Source organism: Microcebus murinus, chromosome 5 (genome assembly GCF_040939455.1).
Source record: "Microcebus murinus isolate Inina chromosome 5, M.murinus_Inina_mat1.0, whole genome shotgun sequence".
Lineage (NCBI taxonomy): Eukaryota > Metazoa > Chordata > Mammalia > Primates > Cheirogaleidae > Microcebus > Microcebus murinus.
In genome coordinates this window covers 71,806,480-71,830,946 of record NC_134108.1, presented here as the reverse complement: position 1 = coordinate 71,830,946, position 24,467 = coordinate 71,806,480, and the positions used below count along the sequence as shown (strand labels likewise).

Below are 24,467 nucleotides of genomic sequence, written 5' to 3'. Positions count from 1 at the left end.
CGCCTAGGAAAAATAAATTCTGTCCTTTGCCCACATTTTTTTTCCCCTTTTAAGCTAGTTTGTGTTGGGTTTCTATAACATATAATTGAAAGATAGGAACACATCCTCAATTTGTTTATGAACTATAAGGGGCCACAGGCCTGATCTTTTTAACTTTACATCTCTTAGCATGGTACCTGGTGGGAATAGAGATGTGGAAACCTAGGCATCTAACAACTACTTTAATATAGACTATCAAGTAAAAACCCTGTTTCTGACACCCCTGCCTTATATGACACCTGGTGGCTCTGATTTCTGAATCTTTCTGGGGTTCTGTGAGGCCAGATCTGCTCATTTCTCCTTAGTACTCCTATCACATTCTGTGGGTGCCTGACTTGACTTTATGAAGTGATTTTCATTTGTCCATACACATTCTGTCTTATACTGTGGTTCAATCTTAGAGACATTTTCAACTTTGATCAAAGGTAAAGCTGTTTGCTTCATGTCTTTCTGTTGTTTTGAGGTGATTTTCAAGAGGAGGCTGAAGATGTCTTTTCTTTGCTATCTTAAAACTGGAAATCCTAATGCACAACTAAATGGTGCCTTCAAAGTCTCTAAGTGAAAAAAAGAAAAAGTTACATCGCCTCCAATTCTTTCTTTCATTATTTCATGTGCAGAGTAAGGGATTAGAGGTTTCTTTTTTTCCAGTTACCTTTTAAAAGGGTGTGTTTATTTGCCATTTCAAATGCCATCTATTTTTAAAGGAGCATATTTATTAGATTTTATCTTTTAGGAGCTCCAAATACAACCTAAGTTGAGCTCCACAGTTACAACACAATTGTAAATATTTTGAAAAATATTTGTATTATAAATTCATATTCACAAGAATTTTAAAATGTATTCAGTTCATATTCTATGCAAATTACTCAAAGATAGTTATACCAGGAATGGGATCTAAAATGCACATGCACACAATGTATAAAAGATGGGTGAAGGGAGAGATTACAAAACAGAATAATTATTTGGCACCTGATGGTTTATCGTAAATATTTGAAAATGAGTTTGGCCCTATAATTTCTCCCATATCTTCTTAGTCTGAGTCATTTAACATTTATTTTCTAATAGACAATGTAGCTAAAAAAACTTGTTTTCTTAACAGAATTTATAATTAAGATTAGTGAACTTAAGGGCACCTAAGCAAATCTCAAAATCTTTTTAAGCTTTACTAAATATTTGAGATTTTAAAAAGAGTAAGAAATTTACAAATACCCTTCTTTCACTATTAATAAAAAGCACCCCCTCCATCTGATCATAAATTTAAGGCTTTTAAATTTATATAGCAAATGTTTCCTACTCTTCATTACCAACCCTCATTGTGCTATTGAAAATATCTCTATCTAGACTACCAAGCCTGTGCATTATTTTCCCTTCTTTTACCTCAAAATATTCTACTTCCCATGCATCAGAATCAACTGGAAGGCTTGTTTAAAACACAGATTGCTGGGTTGCTGATTCAGTAGAACTGGGGTGGAGATTTCTCACAAGTTCCCAGAGGACGTTGATGTTGCTAATCTGGGAACCAAACTTTGAGAACCACTGATTTGTGGTTATCCTCAATTTAAGAAAAATAAGTAGCACTTCTTTCCTTCCCAACAAGTTTTACTTTGTACTCTTGGTTCCACCTTCATCCACATTCTGCCATTATTTTCTCTATGTTCAGCTTCTCCAATTTTTCCATATGCATAGACCTTCTATTAAAAAAAAAAGTACAATAAGTGCACCTTTTAGCTACCATCTTATGTCTCTCACGCATTTGTTCACTGCCAAATTTCTAGATAAAATATCCTTGAACCAAAATCTCTACATTCTCTTACTTATCTCCATTACTCAGATCATCTTTGAATCAAATAAAGTTCTAGCAGGAAACAGATGGCACTCTCAACTTGGGTAAATTATTAACGAATTCTTTATAAAACCATGGGCAGGATGTAGGGAAACCACAATGGATACTACAGTAAGCTGGGAACAATATGGGAGATTCTTTGCCATTCTTAGGCCTGAATGGGTGAGGGGAAACAACATCATCAGCAGCTGGAGAGAGTGCTGTGTGGAAAGAACCACATGATGGGAACTGTGACCTTTCCATGAGTATGGCTTATAGTAACACCATGGATGTGGGAGATAAAAATAAAAAAACAATCTTCATTCTCTCTCCTGATAATATGCCATGTTCTTCTAGTCCTCCAAAATGGCTTAAACAACCAGACACCAGAGGGAAAATGAGCTGATTGAAAAAATCCTAGAGTTCGACCTCATAAGACAGAGTAGTGTGGGGAAGAATGGAGAAAGGATCTGAAAGGCAAATTGGAGATATCCAACTTAGTTACCTTTTTTGTTCCTTAGCGTCTATTCTTGCCCTTTATATAGGTGACAAATGTGCGTTCTCCACGCAAGAACATAAGAGATTAGTATCAATTCAGTCATATGCTTCTCCTGTATACATGTAACATTCTCTAGGACAAACTGTATGTTAGACTATAAAACACAACTCAATATATTTAAAAGGATTGAAACAATACAAAATACATTCTCCAAATTTAACAAAATTAAAAATTGACAAAGGGATATTTAGGGGAAATTTCCAAATATTTGGAATTAAACAATATACTTTTAAGTGATCAAAAAAAGTTCAAAAAAATCAAAAGAAAATTAGAAAACATTTTGGACTAAATGAAAATAAAAACACAGGCATATAAAAATTATGGGATCCAGCTAAAGTTGTGCTTAGCAGGAAATTTATAGCTCTAAACTGCCTATATTTGAAAAGAGAGATCTCAAATCAATGATCTAAGCTTTAATATCTAGAAAAAGAATGGCAAATTAAAACTAAACCAAGCAAAAAAAAGGAAATAATAAAGATCAGAACAGAATGGATGAAAAAGAAATTAGAGAAAAATCAATGAACCTTAAAATTGGCTCTTCGAATAGATCAACATTGATATGATCAAGGAAAAAAAAAAAGAAAAAGAAAATACAGATTACCAAAATCAAGAATGAAAGTGGGAGGGACATCACCACCAACCTTACAGAAATTAAAAGAATTATAATGGAATAATAAGAACAACTTTATGCCAACAAATCAGACAACTTAGATGAACTGGAAAAATTCTTAGAAAGACACAAATTATTAAAACTGATTAAAGAAGATACAGAAAACTTCAACTGACCTGTAACACACATAAATATAAAAAAAAAATGAACTAAAAATCTTTCCACAAAGAAAGACCATATCCAGATGACTTTACTGGTTAACTCTACCAAATATTTAAATAAGAAACAATATCAATCATTATAAACACAGAGAAGTAGTGAATATTACTCAAGTTATTCTGTAAGAACAGTATTACACTGATACCAAAATCAGAAAAGCTATCAAAAATAGAAAAAGAAATAACTGACCAACATCCCTAATACAGATGCAAAAAATCCTCAACAACCAAAAATCAAATCCAGTAAGTCTTTCTGAGGTGCTATTAATGATCCATCACTTGACCTACCGGTAAATCACTGAACTGAATATTTTCGAATTGTACACTTACTTGTGTTATGGTTCAAAATTTCAAAGGCTTTAACATACACATATACAAGAAAGACAACAATGCCTAGTCTATGTCCTCAAAGTATAAGTAATTTAATAAAAGACCAAGATTAATAGAGAAACAATGGCAGAATATGGCAAGTACCTTAAAAGGCATAGTGTTACAAGGATATGAGAACATAGTCAATCCACGTATGCTGTTTTTATGTTTTATTTTTGAGAGGGTAGGGAGTGGGGGGAACCAGAAAAACTTTATAAAGGAAATAAATTTGGATTACCTTAATCATGGATATGTCAAATTTCAAAAGTAACAAGAAAAATTTCAGCAGAGATCAGCATAAGCAAAGCTTGAAGCATATTTGGGAGAAACATCAGGTCAAGTATGGCTCCACCACTATTATGTTCAGATAAAAAGAAATCATTTGAACACCAATCTGAGAAAATATGAACTAACTCTAAGTGTAAAGAGAGTAACTTAAGTTTTCAGAGCAGGGTAGAGATATGTTTGGGGAGTTTTAGTTTGGAAACTGAGGAGTATAATGGATTGGACCAGGGAGACACAGGAAGAGACAAAAGTTAAGGGATTAAGACAGATTCTCAACCAATTTCTTAAACCTTTCAGGAGCTGGTGAGATCAAAATTGTTTTCATAGTAATATATATGTCATTTGTCTTTTTCAATTTCAATATCTCAAGTTTCAAGAGGCTATGTGACATGTGGTACTGCAACAGATTGAATGTAGAGGAGGATGAGAATTCAGGGGTCTTCTGTCAATCCAGACAGCAAAGAACTAAATCTGAAATATATATTTTTGTATGTAAAACAATTTTTTCTAATATTTTTATAAAAGTTCTTTCTCAAAAAATCAGCATGTGGTTTATTTTTAAATGAATTAAATTTTAGAAGTTTGTTTTAATTTTGAATGTATTACACATGGATAAAATCCATATAAATGAAAGTTCTTTGGAGCACTCAATAATTTTTAAGCATATAGAGAGGTCCCGAGACCAAAAATTTGAGAATTTCCAGAAAGAAATAAGGACATAAAACATAGTAGTAATGGTAATAAGAATGAAATAGAAAAGATTAAATGAAAGGTAAGAAAGAGACATAGTTGATAGAAATTGAATAACCAATAAACATGGGGGAAAAGGCAAAGAGGAATCCACAAGTTCAGTATGGGTGACTTGGGAGAATGAGTGATTAAGATATAAGTAAATAAAAAAAGATGAGTTTGGGGGTGGCAAGAATTCAGTTTCAACACAAATTAAATGCTGGTCAGGCAACCAAGTAGAGACATCTAAATAAATGAAATATATAAAGCCTGAGATACAGTTTTGTGGTTATGTGTATAGGAATGACCAAGTGGTTTTGGTAGCTTACGTAACAGAGCATCATCTCCAGCAAAAAGATACATAGGCATTACCATGAATATCTTAGATCATTTGCCCCCAATTGTTTGGTCAAAGGTTGTTGTAGTTTGTCTTGAAATCAGCTCTTACACTGCCAATTCTGGAAGTTTTGGTGTTACATTTATTTTTACTAAGTGGTCTTTTATATTTTCTTAGGCTTGGCTAAAGTGCTATAGACAATTAGTAATTTCAGATAGGCAATCTAGTGTAGTTATAGGGAAACCATACTAAAAAGACAGATGACTTCATTTTCATTAGTCACATTTTCTGAAGGTTCACTTTTTTCAATTTATAAAATGAAGAGAATATAATCAAGAAGGCTTCTTCAGATCTAAAATTTTATGAAACAGCTATCAATCCCCTTATCATGAACAAATATACATAATCTAGCCTCCAAAAGAGTTATAGATATTAATTAGCAATATCTGTCTTGTACAAAGCAGGGGTTTCTTAAATTTATTTTAAAAGGCTCTTTAGGATTTGAAGAGGAGTGCTGAATCCTACTATTTTGTCGACAAATTTGACTTTACCTCACTGCTAGTTCTCTTGATTTTGCAAATTTTAAGCATATTCTGCCTCTGATGCTCTCTCATCCCAATGCCCTACCCAATCATCACCTTTCTAGGCTTACGAGTTCTTAAGTTTTAATCTTAAAGACCTTTCCATCCATTGATCTTTGAAATTGGCTGTTTTTTCTTCAATTCTATTGGTTCTTTCTTGAAGTTATGGGATTAGAGATGAATGAATCACTGTGGGCAGAATGTTATTTTTAAGAAAACAAAAACAAAAACCCATAACCTTCCTGGGCTTTTTGGTAGCAATATATCAGGTTTCTATTTTAATGGAATAGTTTATGAAGAAATACACTATACAGTAGTGCTTATCTTTCACTTTACTAGCAAAAGAGCTCCTTTTTGAACTCACAGACTCAGTCAGCCCTTACCCCTCCCCTCCACAACCCACCCAACAAATACCCATTAGGGTGCTTCCCACGCAGCATGAAGTACAGCAAGAAAATTATTACTTTATAGCATCTTTATATATTATAGATGTCAATATGCACAGAAAAATCAAAGCTTCAAATGAAATAAATCAATTATTTCAGAAGGCCTCTTTACTGCAACATCAATAAAACATTATAAAATTCATTTCTCCTCAATTTACTCAAACACACATAATATAAAACTTTTCACAGGTTCAAATTTGGAAAACTTCTCTTTTGTAAGCAGTCTTAGGATGAAGAAAGCATCAGCTTAAACACATTAGTGTAGCATATCAGGAGGAATAATTAATAATTCTCCCTATAATAGATATCAACATAGTACAAGATATCAAACATATTTAGTTGTAATAGTAAAATCGATCAAGATTATTTTTTTATTACATAGTTGCTTACATGTCTGCTGCTTTTGGGTAGAGTTAAACCTGACATAATTGAGTTAGTTTTAGTCATCATTCCATCAACTGAATTACAGTCGTGAATTGCCTATACATTCCCCTAGGTTTATCTTCCAGAAACTAGAACATTAACCTTCCCAATCTGTCTATGTACTGGAGCACATATATAACATTTGTTTTTTTAAAAATTTAAGCACTCAAAAACAAACCAAACATCATACTTTATATAAAGAAAACAATTTTGCACTAGATATATAACACAGGCTCACAAAACTTTTGATTATACAACATTGTAAAGGTAATTATCCAATACTCTTCCAAACTATTCAATTCCTGTATGTATAATTAAGCATTTATTTTAGAAAATTTTAACACTGAGAAATTGATTCTCTTAGAATTAGACTTTCATATGGTTCTTCTCCGCCAAAAATCCAATCCACAAGGACTCCAAATCTTATAAAAAACTGTTATCTTGGACTAAACAGTCCAGAATAATTAGTGTTCTTATTCCCTCTCCACTGTACTCCATTGCTTAATGCAAACTGAAGAATGTGCCATCCAAATTGAATATGGTGTTTGAGCAGTTCCAGCTTTAAATGGACCTAGAACACATTCACAGCCTGATGAAAAAAGCAACAAGAATGGAGATACAATTATTGCAGCAAATACAAAACTCTGGCCATTAATAGATGAAAAGTTATGATTGATGCTCCTATTTTAAACTCATCAATGCCATATTAAAAAAGCACAGTGACAACAGATATTGGCAAAATCTTCTAAATTCTCATATTAAAAGTTACTTTTAATACATTGCACTTAAATTTTACAATTCACTCGTATTTTTCTTTCTAAGATTATTCAGAAGAATCAAGCCTATTAAACCTTAGCGTAGTTTTTCTTCTCATACATTTTTACACAAAAAGTTACTAAAAATCACAATTTTGAGGAATTCTTTAATCATATAAGCATTATATGTTTAAACTGCATTCAAGAAATCAGATCCTTATTCTATCTAAAATGATCTGTTACCAAATCTGTAAGAACTTTTTCCAGAGCTTTTCTTTATACTACTGTAAAAATCATAATTGTGAAAAATGCATCTCAACTCCATAGTGAACTAGCATCCATGTTTATTCCACATAGGTACTGCCAGTGGTCCCTGTGGTGTCCTTTCAACAATGACAAACTCATCAGGGTTGCCTAATGCTTCATAGAAAACCAATAAATCTTGTATTGCATGTTCCTCAATCTGAAAAAAAAAAGAGGGGAAAAAAGAAGACTTCTTTACTCTTTTACTTATAAACTAAGCGGGAATATATTAGTTTTCCAATTTCCTTTTGAGGAACTACCACTTTCCATGGATATAACACAGTGGAATTAAATCAGGTATTCTGCTATTTCCTTAGCAAGGAGAAAGCTTGAGGTCTGAGCTAGAATAATGAGATAACCATCCTCTCTTGAATTGAATCTTAGCAGAAAGAAAAAGAAACTGAAAATCGTTGCTAGAATCCATTCATTCCAATAAATTGATTCTGTGAAACACTTTCTGTTATTATACAAGTACTCTAAGTCTTGCTTCTGAGCTCTCTAGTGCTACTGTGAGTCCTCTCTGTTTCCAAACCTGGTTCTCTGGTCTTTTAGCTAAATCTGTGGAATCTTAAAAGCCCTCTTTTCCTTAAGTTAGCCAGAGTTGGTATGTGTTCCTTACAATCTTAGAATTCTTTTGTAGTGCTAGATATTGCCAAATTTTCTAATAGTCACTTTTAAAATCTAAGAGTCCAAAGCATCACCAAAACTAAAAATATAAGCTTTATAATGATTTATTAGTCATAAATCAATTATCCTGAATACCTTTAATTAATATTTAAATTGCTAGGTGCCTCAGTTTATTTTTACATGGTACTTTTTTATTTGGTGGCTACAGGCACCTGCCCAAAGCAAACAAAACACAATTTTCTTAAAATCTAAGGATAAAATGTAGTGTGAGTTCTTCCCTAAAGTAAACTCTAATAGGAATGTTATTTACCTGAATCAGAGCCAAGGGTTTTTCTCGACTTCTGATAAGAGCTGCTTCTTGTTGTAGTTCTTCTTCTACAATAGATGCAAAAGTAACCGGGGCTACCACAGAAGGAGCAGTCATTGAGGAAGATAGCCAGGGACTGAAAGAATAATAATGAGTTTCACTTATCTACCTAAATTTTTGCATGCAAAATTTCCTCTGAAATACTCTTTAGCAATAACACTCTTTCACAAGGCCACCTTTTTCCAGTGACCTACAATATAAGAGAACCTGGAAGCTCTTGCAGAGATTACAGAATGATGAGGTGAGAAATAGAGAAAAGGAGAACTAATATTTTATTTGGCTCAGAGTTACAAAGAAAATTTTGGAAAATGTCAGAAAATGGGGGTAGAGCAGAAGCAATATAACTAAACAGAAGGGTAATTCAACTCAAACTATGGAACAGAGAGTATTCAGATAATTCATTCCACTCAATTCCTGATTTCTTAACATTCTCTCTCTCTATCTCTCTATTTTGAGATACAGTCTCGCTCTGTTGCCCAGGCTATAGTGCCATGGCGTCAGACTAGCTCACAGCAACCTCAAATTCCTAGGCTCGAGCAATCCTCTTGCCTCAGTAGCTGGTACCACAGATGTGAGCCACCGCACTCGGCTAATTTTTTCCATTTTTAGTAGAGATGGGGTCTCACTCTTGCTCAGGCTAGTTTTCCTGACCTCAAGAGATCCTCCCACCTTGGCCTCCCAGAGTGCTAAGATTATAGGCATAAGCCACTTGTAATGCTTAACAGCAACTTAGCTTTGGAGGCCCATAATTAATCAATTAACCTTACTTGGGACTGTCTAGAAGTGGTAAATCTGAAATGTGGCTGCCTTCTGGTCCTGGGGTACCACGAGCAGAGCATCTGCAAAACAAATGTCAAAAGTGGAGATTAAAGCTATTACTGTTAGAAAAACTGCTTATTAATAGATATGCAGGAGGAACTATAAGCTCCTGATTCAACAGACAAATGAGCACAATCAAGCTTACCTTTAAAATTATAAGTAAACATAATGAGTGAGATGTGCACCATCTGGGGGATTGTCATGCTGGAAACTTAGACTTGGGGGGGAAGGGCATTTATTGAAACCTTAAAATCTGTACCCCCATAATATGCCGAAATTAAAAAAAAATTAAAAGAAAAATTATAAGTAAACAAAATAATCTATAGATGTTTATAAAATCTTATATATAAGATACCATGGAGGAAGATATTGCAAAAAATGTTTTCTCTAATAATACATAATATATACGTAAACCAGACAAACCAAATATATAGAAACCAGATAATTAACAGCCAAATTTTGTGAGCAACTATTAATAATAAACTTTGATAAGCTAGGGATTTTAAATAGGACAGAAAGACAAAATATGACCTCTACCTTCTAAGACCTCTACCTTAAAACATGACCTCTACCTTCTAAGTTCAGAAGCTATATGAGGAAACAACATAAAATGACATATAAAATAATCCAAAAGAATTTAAGACAATAACAAATTGAGTTACAGTGAGTGACTATAGGGATTATAAAAATCAAAATGTTTAATTATTTGAGAGGGCCACATGGAGAAACACTTGAGAACACAATAAAGGGGTACATGATGAGATGGGTAGGAAGCATTTTAGTAAGGGGAAAAATTTTAAAAGGTACTATATACTATATATTATATACTATATACTATATATTCCTAATTGTGGAATTTTAGAGGTAGAAAGGTCTCTAGAGATTATCTAGATTAACCCAATATCCTCCTTCAGAAATGAGCAAACTGAGGCCTAGATGGATTTAACAATACAAAGTCAGAGAGAATAAACAAACTGCCTAAAATACTGACTTTCTGATTCATTTACGCACATTTATAGAGCATGTGCCACAATTATGGTAGGTGCTAAAAACCAGCCTGATTAAAACTCAATCTCAGAAAATTTTGGTGCAAGAGATTTTTAAAAATACTTAAAAGTGATAACAGAACAATGTATGAGAGTACTATAATTGACATCTATACTAATATGTAAAAAGAATGAATTCATAAAAGAAATTAACATAATAACATTATTAACATAATATGGAGGGTAGCATATGCTGACAGCTTCACTGAGGAAATGATATTAAAGCTGAGGAGAGTGGCACTGGGATAGAATTTTGGTTGCACAAATATATGGAATTGCCAAAGATATTGGCGACTTAAGTAAAGGCAGACTGTTCTGTTCAATAAAAAAAGAATGACTAGATTCAGTGTAAGGAATAGATTTAAAATAAAAATAAAGCTAAAAAGAAACAATCAGGCCAGATTATAAAACATACTGAAAGCTAAAATGTTTAGACCTAATATGTGGGCAAACAAATTTACCGAGGGCCTAAGTACTCCGTATATATTATCGCATTTAATCCTTGAAATACCCTATGAATAAAAGCATATATTATTTCTATTATATAGATTAAGAAAAAAACTCAAGGAATATTTTGTAAGCTACCTGATTCAAAAATTAGATAACAGAAAGATAACCACCATCCAGGTCTTTTGATTCAGAGTACAGTGTTTTTTCCATTACCAAATAGCTGCCTTTATTTTTACTACTCCCCATCATTCTGGAACACGTACTACTACAAATGTCTTTTCATTCTTTAAGAATTGGCTCAAATATCACAAATATCACCTGCTCTCTCCTCCTCCACAACTTCAATCATTATTATAAAGTATCACACCATTATTATTATTTACACAACTGTTAACTTTTAAACTAGTTTCTCAGAGTACAGGACTGTCCTCCATTCATCTTTTTATCTCAATGTACAGCAGAATACCTGGAACATAGTTGTTTATGAAAAAGTAATTACAGAATAAATGACTGAAACAGAAATTCAAAGGCTTTTTTTTTAGTATGCAATAAAGAAAAGAAAAGCTTTGAGGTATTTTTTTTTTTTAGTTCTTTATTCCTTTAAATTACTGACAATTTATTCTTCCAGATCCAGGTACTAAAATACAAAATAAAGTGAGAATAGGTCTAGTTACAGGGTTCTAAGTTTTAATGAAGTTCTATGGCTTGAAACTTGTTGAATCTTTACCTAACCTATGACACCCAAAATAAACAGAAATTCCCAGGGTGAAGTAGAAGATGACCTCAGGCCAGGAGAGAAATGAAGTCAAGGAAATGAACGAGAAAACTGTTGGGATAAACCTGTTATGAGATAATAAGAATCTATACCAGAATAACTTTAAAATAAAGGGGGAAAAAAAACTATATTCTGATAGAACAATCACCTAGGAGACTAAATATAAAGTCCCTTGGTTAAGTCCCCTTAAAAATGGTCTTAAAGTCAGTCCAAGGCTAGAGATTAGAAGCCTTGGCATTAATACATAACACAGAACAAATACAGATAACGACTTCAATGGTGTTCAAAATCATCCTGGTATTCTGGAATCAACTAAACTGTTTTGACACTTTCAAAGAAATGAAATGCAAAAATAGTGTAGAACCAATTATTTAATTGCTAATAGACATACTATCTAATTTAATCCTAGCAATACCCTGTATTCAAAAATGGTATGTCACTGTTTAACAAAACTGAGTATTATGACTAAAGTGTCTTATACAGATAGGCCTTCTTAAATCAAAGTGAAGTAGCCAAAGTTTAACAACTTACATATATAGTATTTTGTAATTTATTTAATAGTTTCATATACACTATCTGATAATAAGCCTACAGGTAAACCTGTGTGATAGATACTACTACTCTCATTTCTCATATAATGACACTGAGGTACAGAAAGGTTCAGAAAAGGCTGTGATATTAGAATGAAACTCAAATCTGTTTTATAAAACTATACTTCCAAAACTCTTTCCACTAATCATTTTTCAATAGACAATTTCATTAAATTATAAATTTATGCTAACAACTTTAGAGTCTGTCAAAATTTCACCTTAAAATGAAGCAAATTTGTTAAATAAAATAGAGCTATGATGAAACAAATATCAAACACATGCTAAGTTTTCAAATAATAAATACAGCATCGTTAAGCTTTAGATATAAGCAACACAGAAACAAACATCTTGGGAGAATCTGTATAAAACTTTGCCTCATGAAAAGGTTAACTAAAATCTTCTTTTAAAGACTTGTTTTTAAAAAAGACTTATTCCAACTGAACAATATTAATATTGTCAAATTTAGACTTTAAGAGGACTAAATTGCTTTGTGCTCATACAGTTGGGCTTTTTAAAAAAGAAACTTGTAATTGCTTAATTAAAGATTTTTATATAAGATTAGAATTGATATAATCACAGAATGATTTTTGTCTCATAAGTAGTTTTTCTTAGTAATTAAAAACACAAGCTCACAATTTCCATCCAGAACTACATAAGGCAGCATTTAAGTGAAAGGAAAATGAAAGAAAACACATGAAATAAAAAAATATGTAACAATAAACAAATATTGCATAAATCCCTCTTTTATGCTTTCACACCCTCAAATGACATTGTCATTCTTACCCTAGCCTTAAAAAAAAAATTTCTACAATTAAAACAACAATGTATGATTTGTGGAATTTTCTGAGCTGAGCCCCCATATCCCTGCCATACTAACCCCCAAAGGATTAAGTGCTCCTATCTTCTTGTTTTAACTCCCACTGCTTCCTCTGTTTATACCGCCCCTTCTCCTCTCTTATTTCTCCTTAAAACTCCCATCCTACGTTCAAAAGCTTGTGACAAAGAAAGAGATTAATAATTAAGTGACCTATTTTTTCTAATATTATTCACATGGTCATAAACATGATGATGAAATATTTAGAACTGAATACGCAAAGTGTTTATGAACTAAAACAGCTCAAGCCCTTCTTCCTCAATGAGGTCTTCCTGACAACTCTAGCCCATTGTCATTTTTCCTTCTCTGAAACAGTCATTTGGCATTTAATCATATATTGCCTTGTGACCTCTTTATTATTATATTGTATTGTAATTTCATTCTTGTTCTGTCATTTAAGTTCCATGTGTGCATATTTGCTACCAACTAGATTTCAAACACATTAAAGTATATTCTTCTTTTATATATACCCAACAGAGGCCAGTATCAGGTGTCCCATAATTTGCTGAATTAATGTTTTATTTTGTCTGTAACACTTTATATTTCCTTTTTAAAAAAAGCCTACTTCTGATTACATATTTTCTATGATTAAATAAAAACTGAAACTCAAGTTACGTTTTTTTCCTCAGAATACACATAATAGCCACAGCTATTTAAAACATAGCTATTTAAGAGCCCTGATGTTATAGCACACTCTAGTGATCAACTATGAAACTACAGCTCCTTAATATTTTATGAGTTCTGTAAGTTATTTATTCAAAGAAAATTTATATTTCCAATAGATATTAGTATTTACAATGCAAAAATATTACAAAAATGATCTTAATTTTCTTACCTTCAAATTCATATACGTATGGTATGCAATATAACTCACTACATTAGCAACAAATTTTACTTGAAACAGCTAGTTTTAATTTATTCATAACAGCTAATTTCATTTATTTATTCAGTGATTCACCAGCTCACTGAACATCTACTATATGCTAGGAACCATTCTGAACATTGGTGAAACAATGATGAGCAAAGAGAGATATCTTCCTTGCTCTCATTGAACACAGTTAAATATATAGACATGAAAATACTTTTACAGACAAACATTAAAGAATCACACTAATAATAATTACAATTGTGGAAAGTACGATGAAAGAAAAGACCTAGGAGAACATATAACAGGAAACTGCTCTAGTAAGGTAAGTCAGACTTCTCTAAAGAATATGACTGAATAGAAATTGAAACAAGAGTCAGAGTCAATGAGTCAAAGTAAGGAAGTCAAAAGAAGTACATTTGAGAACTAAGAGAAGGCCAAGATGGCTAGAACACAGAGATCATGTTACAAATAAAGCTAAAAAAGGCTGGCAAGAACCAGATATGCCTTGAAGGCCATATCAAAAATTCTAGCTTTTAATGTAAAAGCAATAAGCCCTGTATCTTAAAAAGGATACACTGGTTCAATATATATTGGAGTAAAGAAAGGCTATGACGAGATCATTCAGGAGGATTCAAGTGAAAGAACACAGTATTCTGCATGAGGGTGAAGGCATTGGAGATAAAAGGCATTGGAGATAGTTTGGATTTGAGAAATATTTAAGAGATAAACTGGAATACCCTAATGATAGTCTATTAGTAAGAAAGATGGAAGTGTTAAAGACTTGCACATACTATTTATTGAAGAAGAACATTCATTGAGAATGGGCTGTTTTATATTTTGTTTATATTTTTGTTTGATTTTAGTTTCATGAGAGTGGTATGAGGAAAACATTAAGTTTGGTTTTGGACATAAAGTTTGAGGTGTTTCTGAACATCCAAATAGGATGGAAAGGTTAGGTAGACAGTTAAATATCTGAGTCTAAAGCTTAGATGATAGATGTGGGCAGGAGATATAAATTTTGAGTCTTTAGTAGACATCTTATAACTGAACAATATGCTCATAAAACGGAAAGTGTAGAAAGAATATAAAGTGAAATGAGAAGATGACCTGTAACTGAACTTCAAGTGTGATAAGTCATTAAAAAGTCCATGTTGTTGGCAATATGAAGGTCTATTTCAGTTTAGTAATGGCAGTGGAAGCTAGAATGTATTAAGAAGTGAGTGAGAATTAATAGCTCTTTTGAGAAATCTGGCTGAAGGGGATGAAGAGTTGGTAATGATAGGGCAATTGCTAGAAGAAAGTATGCCCAGACCATATGAGAGAGACCTGAGCACATTCAAAACCAGATGGGAAGAATCTAGTTAAAAGTAAAAAGTACAAGAAAGAAAAGGAATAATTAATAGTTTAAGGCTTCTAAAGTGGGAATGGTTAAGATAAAAGCACTAGCATCGACCTAAGAAAGGAGAGAGAACTTTTTTATTACAAAATAAGAAAGAAGGATAAGATGAATACAAATAGAGGAGTATTTGTGTGTCTCACAGTAGGAAAAGGAAGTTAAATGTATTCTATTTAAAAACATCATCTATAGGATATCATTTATTATAGAACAGAACCAATGATATTCTTATATTTTATATAAAAATGACTATATTTCGTTTTTTCAAATATTATAATTATTGTGGAAAAATGAAACTTGGGTCATTACAGAGGATAACAAGTACCCAATTTTTTTAAAAAAATTGCTTAATTTTTAAAAATGTGAAAGATTTTCATTTAATTAAAAAATAATTTGAATGGAATAAAAAAACTAATGAGAAGTATACATAGTAACTATTTCAAAACATTTTATTATAATTCTGCATATTATGTGTCTTAATGGAATATATGTATAAAATATATACATATTATGTAAGAATATATGTTTGTATGTGTAAAAATGGCACTCAGATGTAGTAGGACATAAACATCATTTTTACTGTGAGAATTTAACAACCCTAGATTACCTGTCACTTAGGAATGGAATAAATACCCTTACCTCAACATCTTTTAAGAAAACAACTGGGCCAGGCGAGATGGCTCACACCTGTAATCCTAACACTCTGGGAGCCTGAGGCGCGCGGATTGCTCAAGGTCAGGAGTTTGAAACCAGCCTGAGCAAGAGCGAGACCTTGTCTCTACTAAAAATAGAAAGAAATTAATTGGCCAACTAAAAATATATACAAACAATTAGCTGGGCATGGTGGCACATGCCTATAGTCCCAGCTACTCGGGAGGCTGAGGCAGAAGCCACGCAGCACTCTAGCCCGGGCAACAAAGTGAGACTCTGTCTTAAAAAAAAAAAAAAGAAAGCAACTTATAAGACACTAGGTAGTTTTAAATTGTTTTAGTTTTCAGTTTACCATAAAATGTTATTCAACGAACATTTGTCAGTATTTCATTTTTTTCCCAAAATATACTTTTGAAACTAATTTAAAAAGTATATATTCAAATACTTTTAATACATTGAAGATTATCAGCATATTAACTTCTATTCTCAGGTATATTTGTTTTAATAATTCAAGAACAAAGCCTCTTCTACCTTCTCTATTTAAATGAAGAGTGATCCTAGAGAATGCCAAGAAGGTTTGATTCAAAAAAATCATTTTTTTAACTACTTCAGTCAAGATTTCTCGGTATTAGATAATTAACACAAAACATAGAAATAAACTGTTTAGTCTAATATACTTTTTCTTCATAATGCTATATATACTTCTACTTATTTAATTACTTATTTAAAGTTTTTCTTCTATTTTAGACTGTAAATTCTGTACAGGTAAGGATTATGTTCATTTTGTTCACCACTATGACTCTATTAATTAGCATAATGTCCAATGTAAAGCAGATAATCAATAAATATTTGTTTGCCAATTTTAAGACCACTGCATCTAATTTTATATTGATTAGCCTATCATAAACATTAAAATTGTAATGTATAAATTAATATGTAAAAAGGCTTAATCTGTTTCTTATGTTAGAGTTCCATTTAAGATTTTTTTTTTTTTTTTTGAGACAGAGTCTCACTTTGTTGCCCAGGCTAGAGTGAGTTCCGTGGCGTCAGCCTGGTTCACAGCAACCTCAATCTCCTGGGCTCAGCGATCCTACTGCCTCAAACTCCCGAGTAGCTGGGACTACAGGCATGCGCCACCATGCCCGGCTAATTTTTTGTATATATATTTTTAGTTGGTCAATTAATTTCTTTCTATTTTTGGTAGAGACGGGGTCTCGCTCAGGCTGGTTTCGAACTCCTGACCTTGAGCAATCCGCCCGCCTCGGCCTCCCAAAGTGCTAGGATTACAGGCGTGAGCCACCGCGCCCGGCCCATTTAAGATTTTTATTTCAAAATAGCATTCCACTGTTAAATGTGTTTAAAAAGTTAGGGAAGTGGACCAGATGACTTCTTAAGATCCTTTCTAATCTTTGATTTTCTGTATTATACGAAAATGGCTCAAGAACTTTGCTCTTAAATGTACATGTTGGTAATAAGGAAGCCAGTCACAGTATCAACAATAAAAATATGTCTAAACATTTCATCTAACCAGTAGTTTCCAAACAAGTGTCAGAAGACTCTGACAGTACCTCAGAGTTGCTTACAAGGCAAATAAGGTGAGGTTAAACTAGCATATTTCCCAGTCCCCTCTCTTTTAGTCAGAGAGGTTTATATTATCTGTTTGATACAATGGAATTGGACAGAACATTTCATTTTTATTAATAAAAAGGGTTTTGGAGAAAAGAAAAAGGGTTGACAGTAAGTAAAATAAAGGGTTTATCATTACATAAAACAGAACATCAGCCCAGTCGTAACTGTATTTTTAATCACATTTTTGTTTTGTCTAAAATACCTTTGGGAGTTGTCATATTAGCAGACATAAGAAAAAAAACCTCCATTTAGTTAAACAACTTGAAATATTTTTTTTCTTCCAACATGGGCCCTTCTAATGCCCCAAGAATATCTTGATTGTTGTTCAAAAGGGAACAATTTACACACCATGCTGGAGAAGCTATTTTGTTTTTAAATATTGCTTTAAATTATGGATAGATTTCATGTTTCATGGAGGCATTCAAAATATGAAACATCTGTTTAAAATACATTGAACTTTAAAACGCAGTCTCAAAAATAGAGAAACAACTGGAATATCCAAAAGTCTGTCGACAGATATAAACAAATTGTGGTGTACCCACATAATGAAATACCATTTAGCAATAAAATGGAATCAACTGATACACAACACAACATGAATGAATCTCGAAATAATCTTGCTGAGTAAAAGATGATTTTAAAAAGGGTACATAACTATGATTCCACTGATATAAAACTCTAAAATATATACTCTATACTGACAGAATCAGATTAGTAGTTGCTTGCTGGGGTAGGGGAGGGGGTGTTCAGGGTAAGAGGGTGGATACAAAGGCAAGGGAGGAAGAGATTACAAAGAAGCACTGAGGAAACTTCTGAGAATGATTATTATATTCACAATCTTGAATGTGGTGATGGTTTCACAGGTGTATACATATGCCAAAGCTTCAGAATGCATACTTCAAATATATGAAGTTTCTTTTAAACCAATTATACCTCAATAACTACTTCAATAAAAAAGAGAGGAAGGGAACAGACATGTTAATTTTAATTGTGAATATAAAAGAATGTATAAAAATCTGACTCAAATTTTTAAAGATTATTTCAGACATAAAACTACCATTCACTACTTTAAGGTAAAAAATGTATTGGTTTTAAGTTTAGTTTATTACCTTATAACTCTTGGAGTCTGAGAACTTTCAATTCCTTTAAAAGAAACTTTTTTGACATGATCTCCTGAACTATGACCAGTCACAGACTTTTTTTCTTCTACTAAAAAATCACGGAATGACTTGGATGATACTGAATGTAGAGAAGATGCCCTGCAACAGAAAGACAGCAGAGCATGTTAATACATTTATTTTTTAAAAGGACATTCCTAGAAGTTATAAAGGAACAACAGTAACATTATTGTTATATATTAACAATGTATATTCAGAATGTATAACAAAAATTTTATAATGATATTATATAATTACAGTTTCCACTGTGATGTCAGATTCTTGCTGTCAGTTGTGAAATAATCAAAACTATGCCATAAGAAAAAGAGACCAATGGAAACCAACTTGAGATAACCTTGATGTAGAAATTATCAATGATATTAAAATAGCTATTCAAACTATGCCTCAGATAACATTAATAAAAGAAATGTTCAGAATGAATTAAAGAATAGGTAAGCTCAGCAAAGGAAAAGAAACTATAAAAAGGAATAAAATGGAAATCAAGAATTTTTATCACAATATTTAAAAAATAAAATTCATTGAATGAACTGAAGAGTCAGCACATTTTTTGAATATGAAGAACCGGGGAGAAGAAATGATTGATTGAAAACAAATAAGTTAGCCATGGGTGACTTATGATAATATCAAAAGGTCTATCATATGTATAACTGTCATCCCAGAAGCAGAGAGAGATATGGGAAACAAAAATATTTAAAGAAACAATGGCCAAAAATTCCCATGTGGTGGAAGACATCAAGTTAAAGATTCAAGAATTCCGACAAACCCCAAAGAAGATAAATGCAAAGAAAACCATATTTAGGCATATCATAAACAAACAGCTAAAAACCAAAGATCTTGAAAATCCTGAAAGCACCCACAGAAATACAACACAATATAAAAACAACTAGCTTGTTACTAGAAACAAGGAAGGCCAAGAGACAGTAGAAAGACATTTTTAATGTGACGAAAGGGGAAAATAAATATCAATCTAGAATTCTGTATCCATGTGAGAGAGCATGGAAAAGGATCCTCTCCAAGTCAAGCCCTGAAATACCTACAGCCCTGGCTAAACCTTGATTGTAGCATTGTGGAAAATCTTGAGCCACAGGTACCCAGCTATGATTCCTGACCCAAAGAAATTATGAAATAAAAAATGCTGATTATTTCAAGCTGCTGTTTAGGGATAATTTGTTTGAAGCAATAGATAATACAAGATCTAGATGAATTAAAAGGCTAATAAGGAAATATAAACAACTTTATACAAATAATTTGACAATTTACATGAAATGGACAAATACCTAAAAAAAAAATTATCAAAGATAACAGAAAATCTATATATACCTATGCCTATTTTTAAAAATTGAATTAATCTCACCAGTTTTTCTGAATTATAAAAATCAACATAGAAGATAAGGGGATTTCCAATTTAAAAAAAAAAAGACAAATTTTATACAAAAATACAAAGAACCCAGAGATTAGCCAAAGCATTCTTTAAAAAAAAAAAAATAAAACCCCCACAAAGTTGGAAGATGACAAAACAAAACACAGTAATCAAGACAGTGTGCCATGGTTTGAATGTTTGTTCCCTCCAAAACTCATGCTGAAATTTAATTGTGATGTTATGGTATTGGGAGGTGGGACCTTTGAAAGGTGTTTAGGTTCTGAGGACTCTTCATGAACAGACTAATGCCATTATCAGTGGAAGTGGGGTTGCCCCCTCTTGGTCTCTCTTGCCCTTCTGCCACATGAGACCTTCTACCATGTTATAATGCAGTGAGAAGGCCCTTGTCAGATGCCACTGTGATACTGAACAACCCAACCTCCAGAACTGAGCCAATAAATTTCTGTCCATTATAAATTACCCAGTCTAAGGTATTCCGCTATAGCCACACAAAACGAACTAAGACAGTGTGATCCCGGCATAAGGACTGACAAAGAGATTTCTTTAAATAAGTTCTATTGTTCTTTCCACTGACTATGCCATAATTTGAAACAGTGTTTTATTTCCCACAATTTTATTTTCCTAACTCATGAGCTTTAGCTATTTTCCATTTTAACAGCCATAGAAACTTTATGGAGAAGCATTTGTAGACATTTGTATCTAGACAAAAATTAACCAGGATTTTGTTCCTCAGCTAAAGCAGCCCTAAAATTTTGCTTTAAAAAATAATATCTCTAGCTCTAAAAAGTTAAATAACGAAAATTATTTTATATCAGTTAGCTTTAAATGGAATTTGGAAGAACTTACATTCAAACATCAAGCCAGGCCACAAAGACTGTGCATTCTTCCACTCAAGATGACTGGTAAGAAACGTTCTATTATTTCTCCAACTAAAACATCTGATATTGAAAAGTGGCCAAATCCCATATATACTTTCTGTTTTCACATTAAGTTTAAAATTTAACTGGTTAGAACTTTATTTTAATGGAAAAACCAGTTATCTTTAATACTTTCCATTGCCACACCCATCTGCAGGCAGGAGTACAACTATATACTGGGAGCTATATAGACCAGGTGAGTCATTTTGTGAATAGACTAGTGAAAATCCTACCACAAACACAAGCAGATTTGGAGAGCTAATTTGTGACTTGCTAATGAATTGCACATTAACCACAATATTGTCATAAACATAGTGAAAAAATCTGCTTAAGAAATAAAATTTCATTGGATGATTCTTCAGATGTATCTCTAAGTATTAAAAAATTTATAGAGAAATCACCAGTCATGAATACATTCTGTAAATACAATCTGTAAATCTGATTAAAATGTTAATTTCAGATTAATTTACTTTTTCAAGGCAGAACAAAGTTTAAATTATTCCAATTTTTTTAAACCAATATGTATAAGGGATATTCTCAGGAAAATAATCAATTCCATTTTTACTTCAAGCACATATTATACGTATTTATATCCTAATGTGTATCTGATTAAAAATCAAGTGATATGTTGAATAAGGTGGTTACCTCATAATTTTAAAATTATACAAAGTAACATAACACATTGTATTCACTCAATAATTAATATTATATCTAGAGCTCAATTATAAATACCTTGTAGCCTTGTAAGAATTTAAGAAAGAAAATTATTCAACAAGGTTATTTACACTAAACATGTATCAAAGTTCCTAAATACTGAACATTAACTACTTTATGTAAATATATTCTTTAAATTCTACAAATGTCTCTGATCCATGCCATTAACTTAGAATAAAATTCCTATGACCTAACAAATTATACATATATATTTTTTTTACATATATATTCATTTTAAATAAAGATGTATATTCATATGGACATATATATTTTACAAAGCTGTTTAATGAGTACAAATAAAAGCAGTACACATATGCAAAAGAAGTTCACAGAAATGAAATGATCCTTAAGATAACAAAAATATAGTCATGCATCCTTTCAATGTGCTTCACAAACACTATGTTTTCACAAATTGAAAGTTTGTGGTAATCCTGCATCAAGCAAATCTATTAGCACCATTTTCCAACAGCATGTGCTCATGTCATGTCTCTTTGTCACATTTTGGTAATTCTTGCAATATATATATACACACATAAATATATACCTCACCAGCAAAAAATTAAAAGGCTGCTCTTTAGAGAAACTGACAAGACTAAGGAGACCAACTAGCACAGATACAGAGATAACAGATATAGGGAGTGAGGGTCTCCAAAAGATACAGCTAGGTCATTCCACAGTCATACCTATCAGTAGATCTGTTTCACACAAGCACATAGAACTTCCAATTAGAACTTAAAAACAAAAAAATCCATCAATAAATAAACTAAAACATGAAAAAATAAAACATATATAGAGAAGAATGAATAAAACAGGAATGTAAGTCAATAGCTATTTTTAACTTTCTATAAGTATGATTTTTTTTTCTGATTGGCTCCGTTTGTTCAATATTATATTGGTGAGATTTATCCACATTGTGGTATTTAGTTAACATTTATTCTTTTTTAATCACTGTGTAGTATTTTACATTAAAAATAAACTGTAATTTATCCATTTACTGCTGATACTTAGGTTGTTTCTTGTATTGGAGATTACAAATAATGATGATATGAATATTCTTATACATGTTGCCTGGGATACATGTGCATATATTTCTGTTGGGTATATACTAAAGAGTGAAAATGTTTAGAGTACAGAGATCTTCAAACATAAAAATGTTAAACAGAATATTTAAAAAGATACCATCAATAAATAAGAAACAGCTCTTGTCAATTAAAGATTTTAATAGTTTAAAAAAGCTGGGAAAATGTTCTACAAAGTAGAATAGGAAGACATATATGTGGACAATACAAGACAAAAAGTAAGAAAATTAGAGAAGTCCAGGAGGACCAATATCTGAGTAATGTGAACTGTAGAGAAAACAGTGAAGAGAAAAAAAATATCAAAGTGATAGTATATAATATTTTACTAGAAGTTAAAGACATTCTTCTGTTCCCAATTAAAAGAGCCCAAGTACCCAGCACAATGTATCAAAAAAGACTTACTTCATGATACATTACTGTGAAATTTCAGAACACCAGGGATAAAAAGAAAAGACCCTATAAGCTTCTGGAGGGAGGGAGGGGAAAGGTGAGGGAAAGAAACAGGAGGTAACTTAAAAAGAATCAGGAATTAAATAGTATTCAATTTCCCAAATGCAAGAAGAAAAAAGAGGGGAGGGGAAATAAATTCTCCAAATGATTTCCAATTTAGAATCCTGTTCCAATCTATCAGTCAAGGAGAGAATTTCATGGATATAAGAACTCCAAAATATATGTCCTATGTACCTTTAATCAGAAAACTACTGAAGTTGTGCTACCTCAAAACAAGGAGTAAACCAAGAAATAAAAAACCACAGAATCTAGGAAACTGGGGATTAAACAATGGAGGGAAGAGAATAAAATTTTCAAGACGACAAGGAAAGTACCAAGATGACAGATATTCAGTAGGTCTGGAAAGGACCCAGTTCAGACCACAGAGTAACATGGCACTAATGAAGACGCTTCCAAGAAAACAAGTGAAACTTCTTTTCTTCATTTACTTTTTGCTTTTAAATATGGAAACTGATTGACAGCATGGTTAAAACTATATTACTAAACCCAAAGTTTCTTCACATGCTTATTAGTAAATTCTCCCAAACTGCAATATATTTAGTATTTTTACAGCTATTCCAAGAACTCTTTCTCCCTCTTGGTCTTTCCATACTTTTGTTTAGGGACAGCACAACTCAGTGTTGCAACACTTATACCATAAACCCTACAAGGGCAATGGCCCAATCTGTTTTGTTTATTGCCTTATCAACAGAACCTAGCACAGTACTTTACATAAAGAAGGTAGTTAACAAATAGTGATAAATTTAAAATTCTGCTGAGCCCATTCTCTCAAGTTTTACCCTCTTTTTACTTTGACTTGGGTTTTCTCACATCTTGTTTTTCTTTCTTTTCAGTAACTATGCTTTGGATGTAGTGGCCCTGACAGACACTGATTAGTTCCAATAGTAGTACTCAGAACAAAATTAGTTAACCACTTTCTTCAAAATAATTCACATTTTAATTGAGAAAAATATTTCCTCTTACAAAGAGAACAATGTGGCATTAGAAACATTGAAGGGATTCCCCCAAACCAAGGGTACATGCCAAGATCCTCCCAAATAATTGTGAAAAAAGAAGATTCTACTGATCACTTCCTTGTACTTCACAGCATCCCCATACTTCTCTAAAATTAGTTTCCAAA

General features: G+C 32.3%; 1 protein-coding gene across 6 annotated transcripts in view; it reads right to left on the bottom strand.

Annotated features, from left to right (window-relative positions):
• Nucleotides 1-6,085: 6,085 nt before the first annotated feature.
• Nucleotides 6,086-24,467, bottom strand: part of IBTK (inhibitor of Bruton tyrosine kinase) — a 71,921-nt gene continuing 53,539 nt past the window's right edge. For 5 of the 6 annotated variants that reach the window (XM_012769136.2, XM_020287092.2, XM_012769137.2 and 2 more), the window contains exons 26-29: nucleotides 18,678-18,827; nucleotides 9,238-9,309; nucleotides 8,414-8,546; nucleotides 6,086-7,636 (exon numbers count right to left, since the gene is read on the bottom strand). In XM_012769136.2, the coding sequence (XP_012624590.2) occupies nucleotides 7,505-7,636; nucleotides 8,414-8,546; nucleotides 9,238-9,309; nucleotides 18,678-18,827 (487 nt within the window). In that variant the 3' untranslated portion in view covers nucleotides 6,086-7,504. The remainder of the gene's footprint in view (nucleotides 7,637-8,413; nucleotides 8,547-9,237; nucleotides 9,310-18,677; nucleotides 18,828-24,467) is intronic. The other variant, XM_012769139.2, reaches the window with a different exon arrangement.